Source organism: Phlebotomus papatasi, chromosome 3, assembly GCF_024763615.1.
Source record: "Phlebotomus papatasi isolate M1 chromosome 3, Ppap_2.1, whole genome shotgun sequence".
In the NCBI taxonomy this organism is placed as follows: Eukaryota; Metazoa; Arthropoda; class Insecta; order Diptera; family Psychodidae; genus Phlebotomus; species Phlebotomus papatasi.
Window position 1 is genome coordinate 64,750,743 of NC_077224.1, and position 16,580 is coordinate 64,767,322.

At 34.7% G+C, this 16,580-nt stretch overlaps 1 protein-coding gene across 1 annotated transcript; it reads left to right on the forward strand.

Annotated features, from left to right (window-relative positions):
- The first annotated feature begins 671 nt into the window (after positions 1-671).
- LOC129805163 (nidogen) lies at positions 672-16,578 on the forward strand. The gene is made up of 11 exons (XM_055852916.1): positions 672-1,002; positions 1,784-2,086; positions 6,702-8,115; positions 8,183-8,401; positions 8,457-8,676; positions 14,551-15,036; positions 15,100-15,257; positions 15,319-15,573; positions 15,630-15,804; positions 15,864-16,148; positions 16,208-16,578. The coding sequence occupies exons 1-11, from the start codon at positions 799-801 to the stop codon at positions 16,458-16,460; spliced, it is 3,972 nt and encodes a 1,323-aa protein (XP_055708891.1). The 5' UTR covers positions 672-798; the 3' UTR covers positions 16,461-16,578.
- The last annotated feature ends 2 nt before the right edge of the window (positions 16,579-16,580 follow it).

The following is a 16,580-nucleotide window of genomic DNA, read 5'->3' on the forward strand; positions in this document are numbered from 1 at the left end:
CCTTGTCGAGAATTTCTTTCAATAACTTAGAATTAATCAAGTCGATACAAAATCAAATATGGTTTTCTGATTCGTTAGATTAGAGGTCACGAAATAAGACTTATTTTCCTGTTCTAAATAAACTCATAATTGCCTTACAATGTGATTTTACTTTGTGGCCAAAATTGCTTACATGGCCAAAAGGACTGACTCTACCCTAATATGCGCGACAACAAGATGTTCCAGCCGGGTACTAGGGCTTTTAGCTCTGTACGTGAATTCTTCTACTTTCAAGGATAATTCTTTAAAGTTAAAAAAAAATATCGCTTATAATTTATTTCACCATTTTGATATGTTCCCTTCAAAAATAGTATCAAGTGTAATAAATTATACAAAAAATAGAACTACTGTATTATTAATCATTCTCAAGGATTACCATTAAGTATGATCTATAAATATAACATTTTTGAAAAAGTCAGGGTTTAGCAATTTGTTTTACCAAAAATATTAAGGAATATTAAAATTTTTGATTTAAATCTAAAAGTATTTAAAAAAAAGCCTCAATTTGAGAGTTTTTTTAACAACTTTTCTTAGTAGAATAAATGCTTTTTAGATGATCAATGTTGTTAACCCCTCGGCAAAGATCATCTTCTCAAAGCGAACTCCGAGAGGAAATCGAATCCCGCAGCTTCAGTCTCTGAAATCGTCTCACTGGGAACAGACGAACTGGGAAAAGTTCTGAGATTGTCGTGCTTCTCGAGGCAGGATCTCTTAACCCAGGATTATCAGTGATTAGTGAATTTTTTTCTTCATGAAACTATGAGGAGTGTCTCCTTTTTTCTAATCGTCCTCTTTGTGGGACAATTTTTTGTGCAAAGTGCCCTGAGTGTTACCGAATATGAACTTTATGATGTTACAAATGGCAATCAGGCATCCTTCCTGCCACTAGGAAATGACAAATTCGAGAGTGTTAAGCTGCCAACTCCTGTTTACTTCTTCACCCAACAATACGACGAAGTCTTCGTAAGGATTTAATTTTCCAAACGGATTTTATTTCAATGAAATTCGAGGAATACACTTTTTTTCCCTCTGAATGGGGAATTTCGTGTTGAATGTTGGAAGGAATTTCTACTGTGAAGTGTTTCATGCAAAAATAGAATTGTTTCAATGAACTTTGCCTTCATGCCTCTTTCCAATGAAAAGTGATAGTGGAAGGGAAAAAAATTGTCTAACACATACAATATTTTAGTAGAATTTTCCATCATTTTTGTATTAATGCTCAAATTGAGACTCTGATTGTTACCGGTCTATGAGCTATACAGTAGGAGATATCGTCTTAAAAACTTCAATGACCCCCCTTCATTAAGTCGACATCCTGTATTGTATACAGAATCCCGCAATATAAATATTTTACGATTTTAAATCCGTCTATAACCAGTCTATCTAGATGCCAAAATGCAAGAGATATCAACTTCCTTCAATAGCCTCCATAAGTCGAAGTTTTGCGTTTTTTTATTACAAGGCTCTTTCTTAAGAATATTTCTGTTGGAAAGAAGATGATTGACAATTGAAGTAAGATGTTAAATTATTGACTGTACAAGAAGTGAAATTTCTGTGGAGATGTGAATAAAATTTTCGTTATATTAGTAAATGAAAATTAGCACTTTATCGCTCTAGCTTCATGGGTCATCGAAAGGCTAAGTTCATTGGATAACAATTTTCATGTTGTTAAACACTCACACTCAGTCAATCATTTTAATCTCCGTTCTTCCTCTTCGATTTTTTCTTCACTCTCTCAAAACAGATTAACACGAATGGGATACTTACTTTCCGGTCTGAGTATCCATTCTTTGCAAATGCACCCTTCCCCATTGAGTACCCAGCCATAGCGCCATTCTACTCCAATGTGGACACAACAGTCACCAATGATACCACCAAGATTGCCTATTACGTAACCCATGATCCTCAAGTCCTCTACTCTGCCACCGATGTCATCCGCAACGGATTTACCAACACGATCGATTTTGAGGCCAGGAGCATCCTTGTGGTGACCTGGTACAGAGTTGGACACTTTGACCGCAGTTCAGATGCCTTTAACACTTATCAGGTGAGAAAACTTTCTCTTTTAGCATTTTATTTTGTGACTCTTGCTCAAATGGTTGATGCTCCAGAAATAGTTCACAGAGTTTAAGTGTATTGATCTATCGATGAAATGTTGTAATAATAAATTAACTGAAAACAGATCAAAGGTTTATCAAACATTTTAAACAATATTGGAGAGACTTATTGATATGATTTCTTCGAATGTTTTTAATAGCTGTTCGATTTGATAATAATTTCAAACTTATTACAAATATGTTCATTCAGCGAATTTTCTGTTTCAGATAATGCTCGAGGAATAGCTAGAACTGAAAAAAAAGAATTTATACATTTGAATCTATATTGGAATATAAATAATATTTTGAAAGCAATAAAAAAAACTTCAAATAAGCAATTACAAATTGTCCCAGTTATACCTGGTGAAATCGTTGTTATTGATACCTCTCAGGATACTCATAATTTTTTCCATTTCGTTTTACACAAGGGAGAAATCAGGGGCCCATCAAGCCTAATAAAAAGTGAAGCTATTTTACACTTTTCCTTGTAAAAATTTTGCAGATATTGCACCGCGACTTTAACAAATTTACTCGTAGTTCTTGTATAATTTTGGCGAACATTATGAAATATGTATTTTTAGATAGCTTTTAATGCACGATTTCGAAATATATCAGATTGATAAGTCAATTCTCTTCAGAAAAAAACTTGCCAATAGTCTTCAGTGCCTCTATGCAAAAACGTATGGAAAAATGAAATCCGGAGAAGCCCCTTTGGGAGAAATATTATGATCGGAAGCGATGTTAAGATAATTGAATATTAATAGGAAGTTAAAAAAATCCCTTTAGCACCTTAAGAAAGATAATGCCATAGAAACCTGACATTTTCGACACTGAACAAGGAGTTTAGGGAACCGAAAACTCTTGGAAAAAAAATTTGTAATACTAGACTGACTTGCCCATCCAACGTCGATTAGTGAATGATCATTTTTGGTATGTTTTTGAATATTTAGAGGGATTAAGAATTCAGAACTTAGGGCTATGTCACTATCAGAAACTAATAATAATGAAGCTAAGTTACATTATGATAGGGGACAGTATCTTTTAAAAAATGCGGAAAAAAACCTATTTCAATGATGCCTAAATTCAAACGTGCCCCAGTTACCCCTACTGTTATTTGTATTTTCATTGAATTAAAACACAATGAAACATATTTGTCTACTCTAAAATTTTGAAAAATATATAGAGTTCATTAGCAGCCATTCAACATTAAAAAGAAATAAACCAAAAATTTATTAAATTGAAATTTATAATAATATTTTTATGGGAAAAATTTTTTTGGTTTGTAAATTAATTCAAAATTATGAGTTTATCACTTTAAAATTTAATTTTTATCAATAAACTATTCCAATAAAAACTATAAATTAATCATAAGTCCCCTTAAATTAAACTGACAATGCCACTATGACTTCTTTATTTTTTCTTCGTTAAAAATATTTTACTGTTTTTGACCATTTACACTTGACAATTTCCATTTAATTTATAAACTGATCTAATTTAATTTTAACTGTTTTTTTTTTATAGAACACTGTCCAATGTTAAAGCCTATAGGGTAAGAGCTCATAATTTTGGACAGTTTCTAAATTTGGACACTTTGAGAAGTATCTTTAGAAAAGTATCATTTTTTATCTGAAAAAAATTAATGAATAAAAAATGAAAAGTCATATTTGGTGTTCACTTTGATTAGAGAAATATATTGTGAGTAATAAGTTTATGATAAAACATGTTCAATTATGATAAATGTGTATTCAAAGTTTGAAATTTGATCCATCCTTTACAAAAGGATCACATTTGGATCAATACGATCTTTTTATTTTTACCAGTGTATATAATAAATTTTAGTTAATCCAGGCATTTTTTACGATATATTGGATGATTGCATAAGTTCGTGGGACTCTCAAAAGTAAATTTCAACAGATAGTTTTGTTCAGAAATATAATTTATATAATCAAGAATATGGTATCCATTGATCTTAACATTTGTCCTCCAAAGATAATTAAGCTTAACAATTTCATTATTTAAGAAAGAGTCTGTTTTTTATTGAAAAAAGTTCACAAAGTGGTTTTAAACAGCTTCCTAGAGGCAGCTTAAAATGATCTTTCTAAGGAAAAATCCCTATTTCAAAATTTTCCAGACACCTTTCAATCATTCTGAGAGCAAGAACATGATCTAAATAAACGCCCAAAATATTTTTCCGTAAAAATCCATCATTTGGACTTTGGGTTAACATTAATTAAATGCTGCAAATGCACCTTTTTGTTCCGTATTTTGGAAAAGTCCTTCAAAGGATATATTGACTTATTTGAAGGATACTTGGCATTAGAGGGATGTAAGAAATTATAATCCTTCCAGTACAAACAAAAAAAAAGTAGACATGAGTCGTGGAGGTACCTAAACTGCGGGACGATCTAACATTAACGATCTGCGTGAAAAAGTACCACGAACTTATGCAATCATCCAATATCAACACTATAGAGAGTGTGATACCAGGGTTAATATAGGTGTTAATGTAACTAAAATGTGTGCTTGACCTTAGAAGTTTAAGATCAGTGAGGTCAGTAGATTTCCCATTAAATATATATAATGTTTAATCACAACATAATACTTTTGGGTGAATCCCCGATTAATAGAAGGAGACATTGATTGCATTAATAATATGATATATTCTCAAAAGGACTAAGTTCATTTATTTTGATCTTTGATATGACAGAGGAAATCGGACTTACAAGGCATTATTTTATTTACATTTACTTGTTAGTGTTTTTTTTTTTATTAATCTCTTGAACCACAGAAAAAGTATAAAATGCTAATTATAGAACTGAACCTTAGAAATGACATAAACTGTTTTTAATTAGAAGATTATTTTTCTCTTCTTCAAATAGCAAGTTCCTTGTATTTGTAGAAGATATTATAGCCCGGAAATCTTTTCTAGGACAGTAGGGTAATGTAGGTATGATTCGTACGGGTGAACTATCAAACGATGCGAGAATATTCATTTTGTTTGCAAAATAAGTTGATTTCTCATTTTTTAGCCATAAGTTAACAATCTTGATCTCATGATAGATAGATTGGCCGACGACCTATCTTATCATTTGATATATTTTATTCTGGAAACATTCTATGTATTCAATTCTGAATCGTGTAGACTTACAACAGGTTGTAGTTGCGGGGGTGACTTTGCCTCCTGCTGTTTCTGGGCTATGCTTAAGGGGTTACGTGGATCACGAAGCCTAAAAATATTAATTCTAGCTCTTAAATCTAAAACATTTCAGACATTTCAATTTAACATTTTAAAAACTTAGCCGCTATTACTTGTTTTTCGAAAAATGTTTTGAAAAGTACTTATTTCTCGGTGTACAAGATTACACAGAGTATTCATCTGAAATTTAAAAAAAAAACAACATATTTCCTGTTAACAGTCCTTGGAACAATAGATTTTGAAAAAAAAAAAATGAAATTTCGGTTTTTTTAGAAAATGATACATATGCAAAAATTACAATGTTCGACATCTCTAACAACACATTTCATACTGTAAAAAGAGTTGCGATCAAGACAAGAAACAATCTGTCATTCAAGGACTAATTTAACTCATCTTATAGGAAATATTCAGTTCTTTTTTTTTAATTTCGCATGAATTTACTTTGAGAAATTTTGTCACCCGAAAAGTAAGTTTTATTCGAAAAAGATCTCCGAAAATCAGGTACAGTAGCTGAGTTTTTAAAATTTTTAAGTGAAATTTTCAGAAAATATAGTTTAAATGTTGTACTTTTATATGCCTAAAATCTTGGATTACACAATTGCTCTTTATTATGTTGACAAAAAAAAGGGAAACATTCTGTTTTTTATTTTTTTTTACCCACATAACCCCTTAATTCGAGCTTTTAAGGATGGTCTTCATCGATCGTATGACAAATAAAATCGGTTAGGACTGGAGACTATCCATAAAGTAATAAAATTATTAAAGAAAACCTTACGTGATGGCAAAGACATTCGCATCTACGGTATCCAAATACAAAGAAATTGTGTTTCTTGGAAACAAAATTTATTATTTGGTTTATTGAAAAATGGTCAAACATTCTTCCGGTTGTTTCTCTGAAAGTAATTGTGTATACGGTACTACTTATGTGTTGAAATAGGTCAAGATATATTTTATTCTTATTTTAAATAATTTTATAAAGTTTCCAAAAGCTTATGCAGATTTATTACATCACTAAAAACTAAAACTTACATGGAATAAATGATAAATGCGTAATTTCTAGCCCTGAATGTACAAAAAATTAATGAATCATTTTTTATTATCAAATATAATAGTTCAGAAGAAAACAAAGTATAAATTTATCCACAAAAAGTTTATAAATAGTCTGCTGTTTTCGAGTTTATAATAAAAGTGATGTGGAATTTTCCCATTAAAAATTAAAAAAAAAAAGACTTCTTGTTTTTAGTTACTCATTATACTGTTACAAACCTCCCTGCAAAAACCTAATTTGTGCTTTTCCTTAAAAACAAATTTTATTACTTGTTTTTAAAACCTTGTTTTATCAATTAAATACTTAATCTTCTTCCTACCAGGTAGCTGTTATTTGTGGAGACAGTGAAACCTATGTTCAGTTCCTCTACCCAGATGGTGGATTGAATTGGATTAAGGGCGATGTAGGAGAATCTGGACTGCCAGATGTCCGAGCCCAGGCTGGTTTTGTCTCAGAAGAAGGCGAAGTCTTCACCCTTAAAGGTTCCGGTCAAGAAAATGTTAAATATTTGACCGAATTGACTAATTATGGAGTTCCTGGGATTTTCCTCTATCGCGTTGGACCTCTTGGATATGATCAGAATGTTCAGGAACCCGATAGGTACCTAGGAAGTCCTGAATCTACTCACCTCACTTGTCGGGATAGGGGTAAGCACAGGTGCCATTCGAGTGCCGATTGTGAGGACACAAGGGCTGGATTCTGCTGCTCCTGCAAGGATGGTTACTACGGAAATGGCTATAGTTGTATCAAGAGTGATGCTCCTATCAGAGTATCTGGTCTTATCACTGGAACTCTGGGTGATAGAACTGTCAATTCCCAACTTCAGTCATATGTTGTAACTTCTGACGGCAGGACTTATACTGCAATCAGCCCCTTGGAACCTGAGGTTGGGAGTCGTCTGCAACTGCTTCAAGTGATTGGGAGTAGCATAGCTTGGCTCTTTGCCAAACCTATCGGAAATGTTCAGAATGGGTATCAGTTGACCGGAGGAAGTCTCAATCATACAGCGATTCTCAGGTTTGAGGGAAGTGATGAAGAATGTAGAGTAGTTCAGAGATTTACAGGACTCAATATTTGGGATCAATTAGCTGTTAACATTGAGCTAAATTGCAATCTTCCGGAGATTCCCTATGGAGCTAGATTGAGATTTGGTGACTACGTTGAGGAGTTTTCTTGGGTTTCGAACACTGAGCTCCGGTCTTCAGATTGGCAGAGACGTATTTCAATTCAGGATCATGATCGAGATCTTGTTTACAGTCTCACGCAGATGATTTCCTTCGAAAGATGTCCCTATGCTGAAAAAACATCTGCCCCTGAGGATGAATCTACACCACAGAAAATCTCCAAGGTGTCTGTATCCTATGAGCCTAGGGAACAAGCTATTAGGATCAGTATGTTGAGTAAGGCGGGAATTGATCGGACATCTAATCCCTGCTCCGATGGTTCAGCAATCTGTGGAGAAAATACCCTCTGTGTCCCATCCCATGATGAAGATGATGCTGAGAATTACATGTGTCAGTGCAAGAATGGTTTTGCTCCGGATCGTATTGAGGGAGGAGTTGAGCACTGCTCAGACATCGATGAGTGCCGTGGAGTGAATATTTGTGATGAAAATGCTGAATGTTACAATGAACTCGGTGGATACTCATGCATCTGCCGACCAGGATACCAAGGCAATGGTTTTCAGTGTACTCCAGAGGGTTATCCTTCACAGCCTCCAACTTATACAACTTATCGTATGTCAATAAAATTGTCTTTCAGTTTGTCTAATTATTTATTTATTCTAACATTTTTTATTTATAGCCACTGAATCTCCGGAACCTGTATCAGACTTCCGATCTCATCCGTGTGATACCGCTGATGCATGCTCATCAAATGCCATTTGCGTCAGTGGACTGTGCTTCTGCGTAAATGGATACTCAGGAGATGGAAAACTCTGCACGCCAAATTGTGCCCCGGATGAAGAATGGGTTGTCGATCAGTGTGTGCATCGAGATAATCTAGAGGAGGATTACCGACCAGGTAAATGATCAATGTCCCTTGATCATGAAGATATTAACAAGAATATTTCTTCTAGTGCTGTTTTGCGCGGAAGAGCGATGCAGTTGTCCTTTAGGTTTCCAGCCAATGGAACATGCCTTCGGGATAACTTGCGTCCTTCAAGACAATGGTGACTCTTTTAATACCAACGATTACTATGGTCCAGAAGGGAATAATGGAAGGTTGCAACTATCATGCAACGAGCAGAACAATTGTAGTCCCTATGCAGATTGCCAAAGGAGTAGGACGGAGGCCAGGTTAGTTAAAAAAATCAAAATAATCACAATTTATTTTACTGTTCGAATTTAACTGCAGAGACATCAGTTATAATCCCTTGATTTTTTCATCCCCCAAAATTTTCACATTCCACCACTGACTGAGAGAAATCCGAAAAAGTTAAAATAACATTCCAGAAATGTTAATTTTACCTTGCATTATTGATCCGAAATCGGTGTAAATATTATGCTTTTTAGGTGTATTATGGGTTAAAGTTATCCTTTTACATGCTAATTTTACACTTAGAAAGGTGTAAAATTAACATAAAAAATGTTGATATATTTTTACACCTAAAAAGTGTTAAAGTTACGAGGAAAAAAGTTAATCGCACCCCCGTTTTTACTAAGTGACCCGCTCGACACTACTCTTCTCAATATATCTGCACGATTCGGACGATTTTGAGAAACGATGTCATGCTTTTTGTTCGTCTGTCCGTCTGTCCATCCGACTGCCGCCATACCTAGAGCCCAAAGGCCCCTGAATGGACCCTAAAGCGGACTTCAGACTAAAGGTTTAGCCCATTTCCCGATGGTCTGAGAATTCTAAATAGCGAGCAATTAATTACTTTTTGAGAGCCTAATATGTTGTTTATCTTTAACCCTTTAGGGACGATTGGGTCACCGGTGACCCAAAAATGGAATTTTTCCTACAGCCTTCTCAAGCTATGCTTTAGTCTAAAAGGTCAGAAAAAGTGATTTTTTCAGATCCTCATTTTTGACCTTCTCGTCCTTAAAGGGTTAATAATCCAATCCAAATTTAAATTTTTCCAAAAAATTGTGATAGATAGAAAATTAGAGCAGTTAAGCCATATGGCTAAGCCTTCCCAATGGGCAAATAATTACTCCGACTCAAAAATGACTAGGTTTTGTTGTACAAGAAATGGTCAAAAAATTACTCCTAATTGGAATCTCAAAAATTAGTCGTATTCGCGTCAAATACATTACTCAAAATTGAGTTAGTAATACATTAGTTATTTTACGGGCTTAAAATTTACTCTAACATGAAGTAATAAAAGCGACTCCAAGGGACGGTCCTTTTCCGTACGAAAAAATGACGCGCCAAAATCAGTGCACTTGCCATCCTTCTCTACCGCATATGAACGAAATCGACGTACCTACTCTCAATGAAAAAGTCAAATGCACTCCACAATTTTGTACTATACTATCACCTTAGATACCGTTTTCTCATTAATTCTTCACATATTTTATTGTTTTTTGCTACTTTTTATGGAATTTTGGTCAATTTTTTCCAATTTCACTACTCACATTTGCGAATCTTTTTCTCATTCGACTATTGCTGAATGAGCCGCCCGACATGTCGAAAATATTCCAGCTGGATGGCAACAACACACAAAAATCTTTTAAAATTTTCACTAAATAGGACTTTTAGACACAAGATTCTTATCACACAATACTCCTGAGACAGGAGCAAACACCTGAATAACGAAATTTAATTTTCCATAAAAATTGTCCGGGTATTTATCAACCAAAACACTGCCTAATTTTTGCTTAATTTTTGTCGGCACTGTCTTTTTTTTAAATCACAACACATTTCTCTACTGGAGGAGCTTTTCCTCCTGATGTTACACTATAATATTATTGAGAAAACACGCGAAATTGCCAACTACTTTGCGAATTCACAGCACTGAATAATTCTATTTGCCATTTGACAAGTGAAATTTCCCCTCAAACATACCCAGCGAGGGGAAGATTATTTATAGGGACACTGGAAGTCACTGGAAGAGCCCATTTTGGCGCGTCATATTTTAGTCGTGAGCGAGTAATCTCAGAGTTATTACGACGCCAAGTGACTTTCGTAATAACCGTCATATTATTCCCCACTTTCCGTCATTCGACGCTCTGACGACCGTCACAGGACCCATTTTTGGATCCAAAATACATACATCCAACAGTAATCTTCCTCAAAATTGCCGTTTGGGTTAGGTCTGAAGCCCCTATAAGGGCCTCGACAGACATGAGGATTAGCCGAGAGACGGCTTAGCGTAATTATATTAGAAATAATTGTTAAAGTGCATTTCAATAATTTTCCACTAAGTCGTCTCTCGGCTTAAGTCGTAAGTGTGTCTAGGGCATAAGTCAACCTCTCCCTTACACCTCCTAAACTCTATTTTTGGGATTGCTCGGAAACTGTGATTTTTTTAATTTTTGGATATGTGTTAGAGATTACTCAGACGGATATTTCGTCCTTATACAAAAATACCGTTGAATAATTCCTAATAATGGTTTTCCAAGGTTAAAAGTTAAAAGGATACTAGAGAACACATTTATTAATCAAATGAGATCATGTTTGGGCTTGTTGGAAAGGTCTTAGAATTTCTGACAAGACTGAACCGGTTCCAATCGATTATGAACCAGTAATAAACCGATTAATGAGTACCGGTAATAAAGCCGAACAACAGATTAAGAATCATTACAGTCCTTAAAAGCTGTAAAAGTTTACCAATTATAAGATAAGTCATTATGCTCTAACTAAAAGAAAAACAATAACATAAAAACCATTCGTTTTTCAACTTATACGAGCTTAAGACTTAAAGCTTAACCAAATGGCTTAACTGCTCCAATTTCTTATCAATCACGATTTTTTAAAAAAAATTTAACTTAGGATTGGATTGTTAAAGTTATATTACAAATTAGGTTCTCAAAAAGCAACGAAACTTCTCGCTATTTACGATTTCGAAACCTCTGGGAACTGAGCTAAACCTCTAGTCTGAAGACCGCATTACGGTCTCCGGTGACCTCGGTAACCCTTTAATTATGTCTATATTATCTAGAGACATTTGCCCATCTCACCTTTCTTTCCACCCCAAAACCAAGCATTTTGTTTTATAAAAACGGTTCTAAGGATTTCTTTCATCTTTTGAAACTCTATCCAGCATTATTTTGACCCGTCTAATCTATCATCGACAAATTCGCCATTTTGAATTTTGCAAGGACAAAACCTAACCGCTTTAGAGGACATATTTCTCAAAAGATTAGGACAAACTAGGATTTAAGTGAAAGGTCTTGAAATTTCGTAGTCCACCGAATTAGTTCCGGTATTTTCTTCAATTTATTTATTTATTTGTTGTATAAATTTTTATGGCTTTGGGGAATTTTTCCTTCTTCAACTCAGCCACTTCCTTCACGTCCTTTCAAATAATGTTTCTCTGTTGTATTTCGAGGATAGTTCTATCAAGTTGCTTTGTTTTCGGATATGACCTAAGACCTTTACACACTGACTGGGGGAATTTTTTGAAAAACAAAATGCTTTTTTTGTTCGAACTCAAACAAAGGGTAGTTATTATATTATGTAATCCGCTTTTTCCAAATTGTCACCTCTCTGAAGCTCAAATGGTAAAATACATCAACTTCTGAATATTTCGTCCAGATATATCTGACCGGAAAAATCTGCATTTTGAATTTTTGGAGCTCAAAGGTTAATCACTTTAGAAGTCTCATGTTTTAACCGATTTCGTCAATTTCGGATTTTTTGGAAAGGTCTTAACATTTCTTATCCGGCTTTACCAGTCTCTTTTAGTTAATGTATTAGTCAAGTTAGCGTAATTGATTTATTTTTGGCGAATATCCCTTTTCATTTGTGCGTAAACATGCTTATTAATGTCAAAAACATTCTAAAATGTAGGTTTCTCAGCCCATTTTCTAATTTGGAATTGTTTTCCGATTTGTGAATGAACTTAATCGGTAATAAACCGGTATATACCCAAAAACATTCAGGATGATACTTAACAAATAGCTGTATATCGTGAGTCGCCGGGACGCTTTGCCATCACTTTTATTTTGGAATAATTTTCCTATAATTATATCTATGCATCAAAATCGGTATTGACTAAAATACTGTCTAAAAAATTAAGTCACGGAAAGTTCTATTGCGTGACAATAGGTATATCGCAGTATAAGACACTTTACCAGTATTTTCACTGCTTTGAATTACAATCTATTTATTTATCAATTATTTGTTAACAAATAAAATAATTAACTAGGTATAGCTTTAAATTTATCACAGTGATGGCAACGAATGAACGCAATAAAACATAAATTCTGGTTTTTATCCCATACTAAACAACCTTCCTATTTGGATTACCTTAAAAACATACCCCAAATTGAAAAAATATGTTAAGAGTGATTTTTTAGATAGTTTAAGAACAGGGTTGCTAATGAACCAAAATTGATTGATTCCTGAATCAATTGTATAAAATTGAGATTATGAAAGGATAGGAAACGGTGCTTTAACAAGACCTCTGAATATAGCCTAAGTTCCTTCTAGATCTCCTAATAACCCTTGAGAATTGGGTATTGCAAGGGGGAGATATTAGGGTGAAAATGTGTACAACACTTCCAGACACTTCCACAATTTGTATAAAGGAGCCCTTTATACTTCTAGCATTTCGGAAGACTTCCGAAAATGATGCAATACTTCCAGCACTTCATGCACTTCATGCTCTTCTCAATTCTCATACTTAGGAATTAATAATTTGTTTAATATTCTGAAAAATCTAATTAAGAAAACTTAAATAAAATCTCAAGAAATTTATTTTTACATGTATTTTCTTGTAATATTCTTATATTTTAAATTTCTAGCAGGAAATATTCTTGCATACTAAGGATATTTTAATATTATCTGTTTTACGACCAACAGAATTTCTATGGATCTTCTAATGGCCTCTACATACTACAGAAAAATATGTTTATATTTTAGAGTTTTTCTAACACAAGCGTAGGCAATTTCCTTCAATATGAACATAAATTTCCCTAGTGTGTAGAGGCCATGACAGACCAGTGAAGATATTTCTGGAAAAGACGTCTTTAAAAAATGTATATTCGTTTCTAATTTATTGAAACTGTTTTGGAAAGTCTTAAGAGACCAAATGTACGAGTGCAAGCACTAATTTAGTACTTCAGAAGTGCAGTATCGACCAAAAATTTCTTGACAAAGTTATATTCGAGAAATCAGATGGAAAAATTATTTAAAAAAATGCTTTTTAAAATTTTTCGTTTTGCAAATGAGTTGCATGTATGTACACCATAAATAAAAAAAAATTATTTAAGATCGTATCAAAAATAATTCTTTTCTAAAAGTTGATCATTTTTCATCGGCTAAAATTTTCTTGTCACGTTTGAAAAAGTTATCTAAATTACTCTGAAAAATAGATCATCCGACAGGATAGCGGTCAGATCAGTGAAATGTTTTTAGGGTTATTTTCAGAAAACCATGAAGTAAGAATCTTACTTCACTCCCGTTAACCCCAAAGACTTCGTACCCTTCATACCCGTTCAACCATACCACAGGATCCGGCAAATTTTCTACTCCGGATTTGAATAGAGAAGTCTTTGGTAAGTCTTTCCCAGTGACTTTTCAGTCATTTAAATATGATCTAAATAAACACCCAAAATGTTTTTTGTGGAAGTACATCATATGGGCCTTTCCAAAATTCGACTAACATTAAATATTATAAAGGCACATTTTCGATCCTTACGTATTTTTGCCACTCTTAGCTAAATAGCGTATAGTCTGTAAAATTCGAAATTAAACAAAGATTTTATTTTCGGACACTCCCACTTCCAAAGACTTCCAATCACTTCATTTTCATCTGTACTAATAATAATTATATGTATTAATAATATCTCCCCTTTGGGGTATTGCAAACCAGACTATTCTTCGTTAAAACTCCCTTGTAAACATGACAGATTCAACCCGGATATGCTTTATAAACTTTGTAATAAAACAAACAATTTTGATTTAATCAAACCGACGAACACCTGAGAATTTCATTTTCGAAATTTCAAAAGTGTAGAATTTTTTAATTTTTATATAAATATTATTTTTTGATTTATTAGCTATGAGTGCGTTTGCAAACCTGGGTATGACGGTGATGGTCATACTTGCGAAGAGAAATCTGTCTCGTGCGCTGAAGAGGATATTTGCGATGAGCATGCCACTTGCAAGTATGATCAGAATGAGAGAAGCAGCGTCTGTGTTTGCGATCCTGGCTACGAGGGAAATGGTCGTACTTGCTATGTAGTAGCAGAGTGTCACTATGACGATGATTGCGGTATCTCATCAGTTTGCGAAGCCGGAATGTGTAATTGCAGGGAGGGTTTTGAGAGGGATGCATCTGACTATTGTGTCCCTATTGGTTCCTGTGGGGGAGCTATTTGTGCTGAGAATGCCATTTGTCGATGGGATCAGACTCAAATGGTATCCTACTGCTATTGTCCGCCAGATTTTGAAGGTGATGGCATACACTCTTGCAAATCCAGGCCACCACCTTGCAATGTCCGCAACAACTGTGGACTCTATGCCTCTTGCTTGCCTAACTACAGGTTGTAGGAATTTCTCTTTTACGCGAAAAGACTCTTGGTATTTAACTTTGAAATGAATTTTAGGGATTCTACAGTTTATGAATGTGTTTGTGATCCTGGTTACGAAGGAGATGGCTTTGTCTGTACTAGGGAACTCAATTGTCTACTGGATCCCCGAATGTGCCATCCACAGGCGAAATGTTTGTCTGTAGCAACTGGTGTGAAGTGCGTTTGCAATCAAGGTAACAGACCGTTTAGAATTTTCTAGTAGATGATGTCTAACTATTAGAACTTAATCAACAGGGTATATTGGCAATGGCACCCATTGCGAAGAGATCCAACGTCATGAAACTGGATTCTTGCTGATAAGCCAAGGGGTTGCCGTTGTCAGGGTACCTTTTACCGCTCAACGGGGACGTCCTGTATCCATGTCTCAAATGGCTATTGGGGTTGATAAGGATTGCACAGAAGGAAGGGTTTACTGGAGTGATATCTCTTCCAAGACTATCGTCAGTTCAAAGTATGATGGAACCGATAAGAAAACTTTCATTTCTGAAGGTAGATAGTAAAACGATAGCTCTAGGAATGCATTATACATCATCTTTCTATTTCAGATATTTTATCTCCGGAGGGAATAGCTGTAGATTGGATTTCCAGGAGGATCTACTGGACGGATTCTACAAAGGACACCGTAGAAGTTGCCAGTTTGGATGATGCCAAATTGAGAGCAGTACTCGTAAGGAAAGACTTAGTTAATCCTCGAGGAATTGCAGTAGATCCTCATCATGGGTAAGTTTATTGAAAATTTGTGAATCAGATTCTTAAGTACAGCCCCTGTGTTTACTTAGAAAAATCTACTGGTCTGATTGGAATCGTGCTCAACCTAAGATTGAGTGGGCTAATCTCGATGGAACAGGTCGAGAAGTTCTACTAGGACAACCCCAAGTTATGCTTCCTAATTCTTTGGCCATTTTCCAAAAATCTGGAGAATTGTGCTATGCAGATGCTGGAAACTTCCAGATTGGTTGCATTGACACCTACTCGAAAAATCACAGAGTAGTGGTCTCAAATCTGTCTTATCCTTTCGGTTTGGCAATCTCTGATGATCACTTTTACTGGACAGATTGGACTACGTAAGATTTTATTAATAGTATCCGTAGGAGATTGGTAGTTAAACAACATTTATTTGCAGCAAAAAGATCGAGAGTCTCGATTTGCTGGGAAACAGGAAGAGTGGCATCACAGGACCTTTATTTGGAAGTCACAAAATGTATGGCATGACTGCTGTGACATCCGAATGTCCCATGTATTTCAGCGAGTGCCAAGTTAACAATGGAGAATGTCCTGCATCAAGGATCTGCCTTCACAATCCAAATGCTCCATCGAGACGAAGCTGTAAATGTGCCAATTCGCACAATTGCAACGAAATCGTGTTCGATGACTAAAAGTTCACACTGTGTGTTTGTGTTCGTTTTATGATTGCAATATTATTAAAATTATTAATTAATTAAATGTAAATGAGACAACAATAAACTTATCACGAATGCAGGATCTTGAAAGACATT

Excerpts from the sequence above, each read along its gene's own strand:
- LOC129805163 (XM_055852916.1), top strand. The coding sequence starts at position 799 with ATGAGGAGTGTCTCCTTTTTTCTAATCGTCCTCTTTGTGGGACAATTT. Across the intron at positions 8,116-8,182 it reads TCCAACTTATACAACTTATC|CCACTGAATCTCCGGAACCT; the intron begins GTATGTCAATAA and ends TTTTATTTATAG. Across the intron at positions 8,677-14,550 it reads AGGAGTAGGACGGAGGCCAG|CTATGAGTGCGTTTGCAAAC; the intron begins GTTAGTTAAAAA and ends TTGATTTATTAG.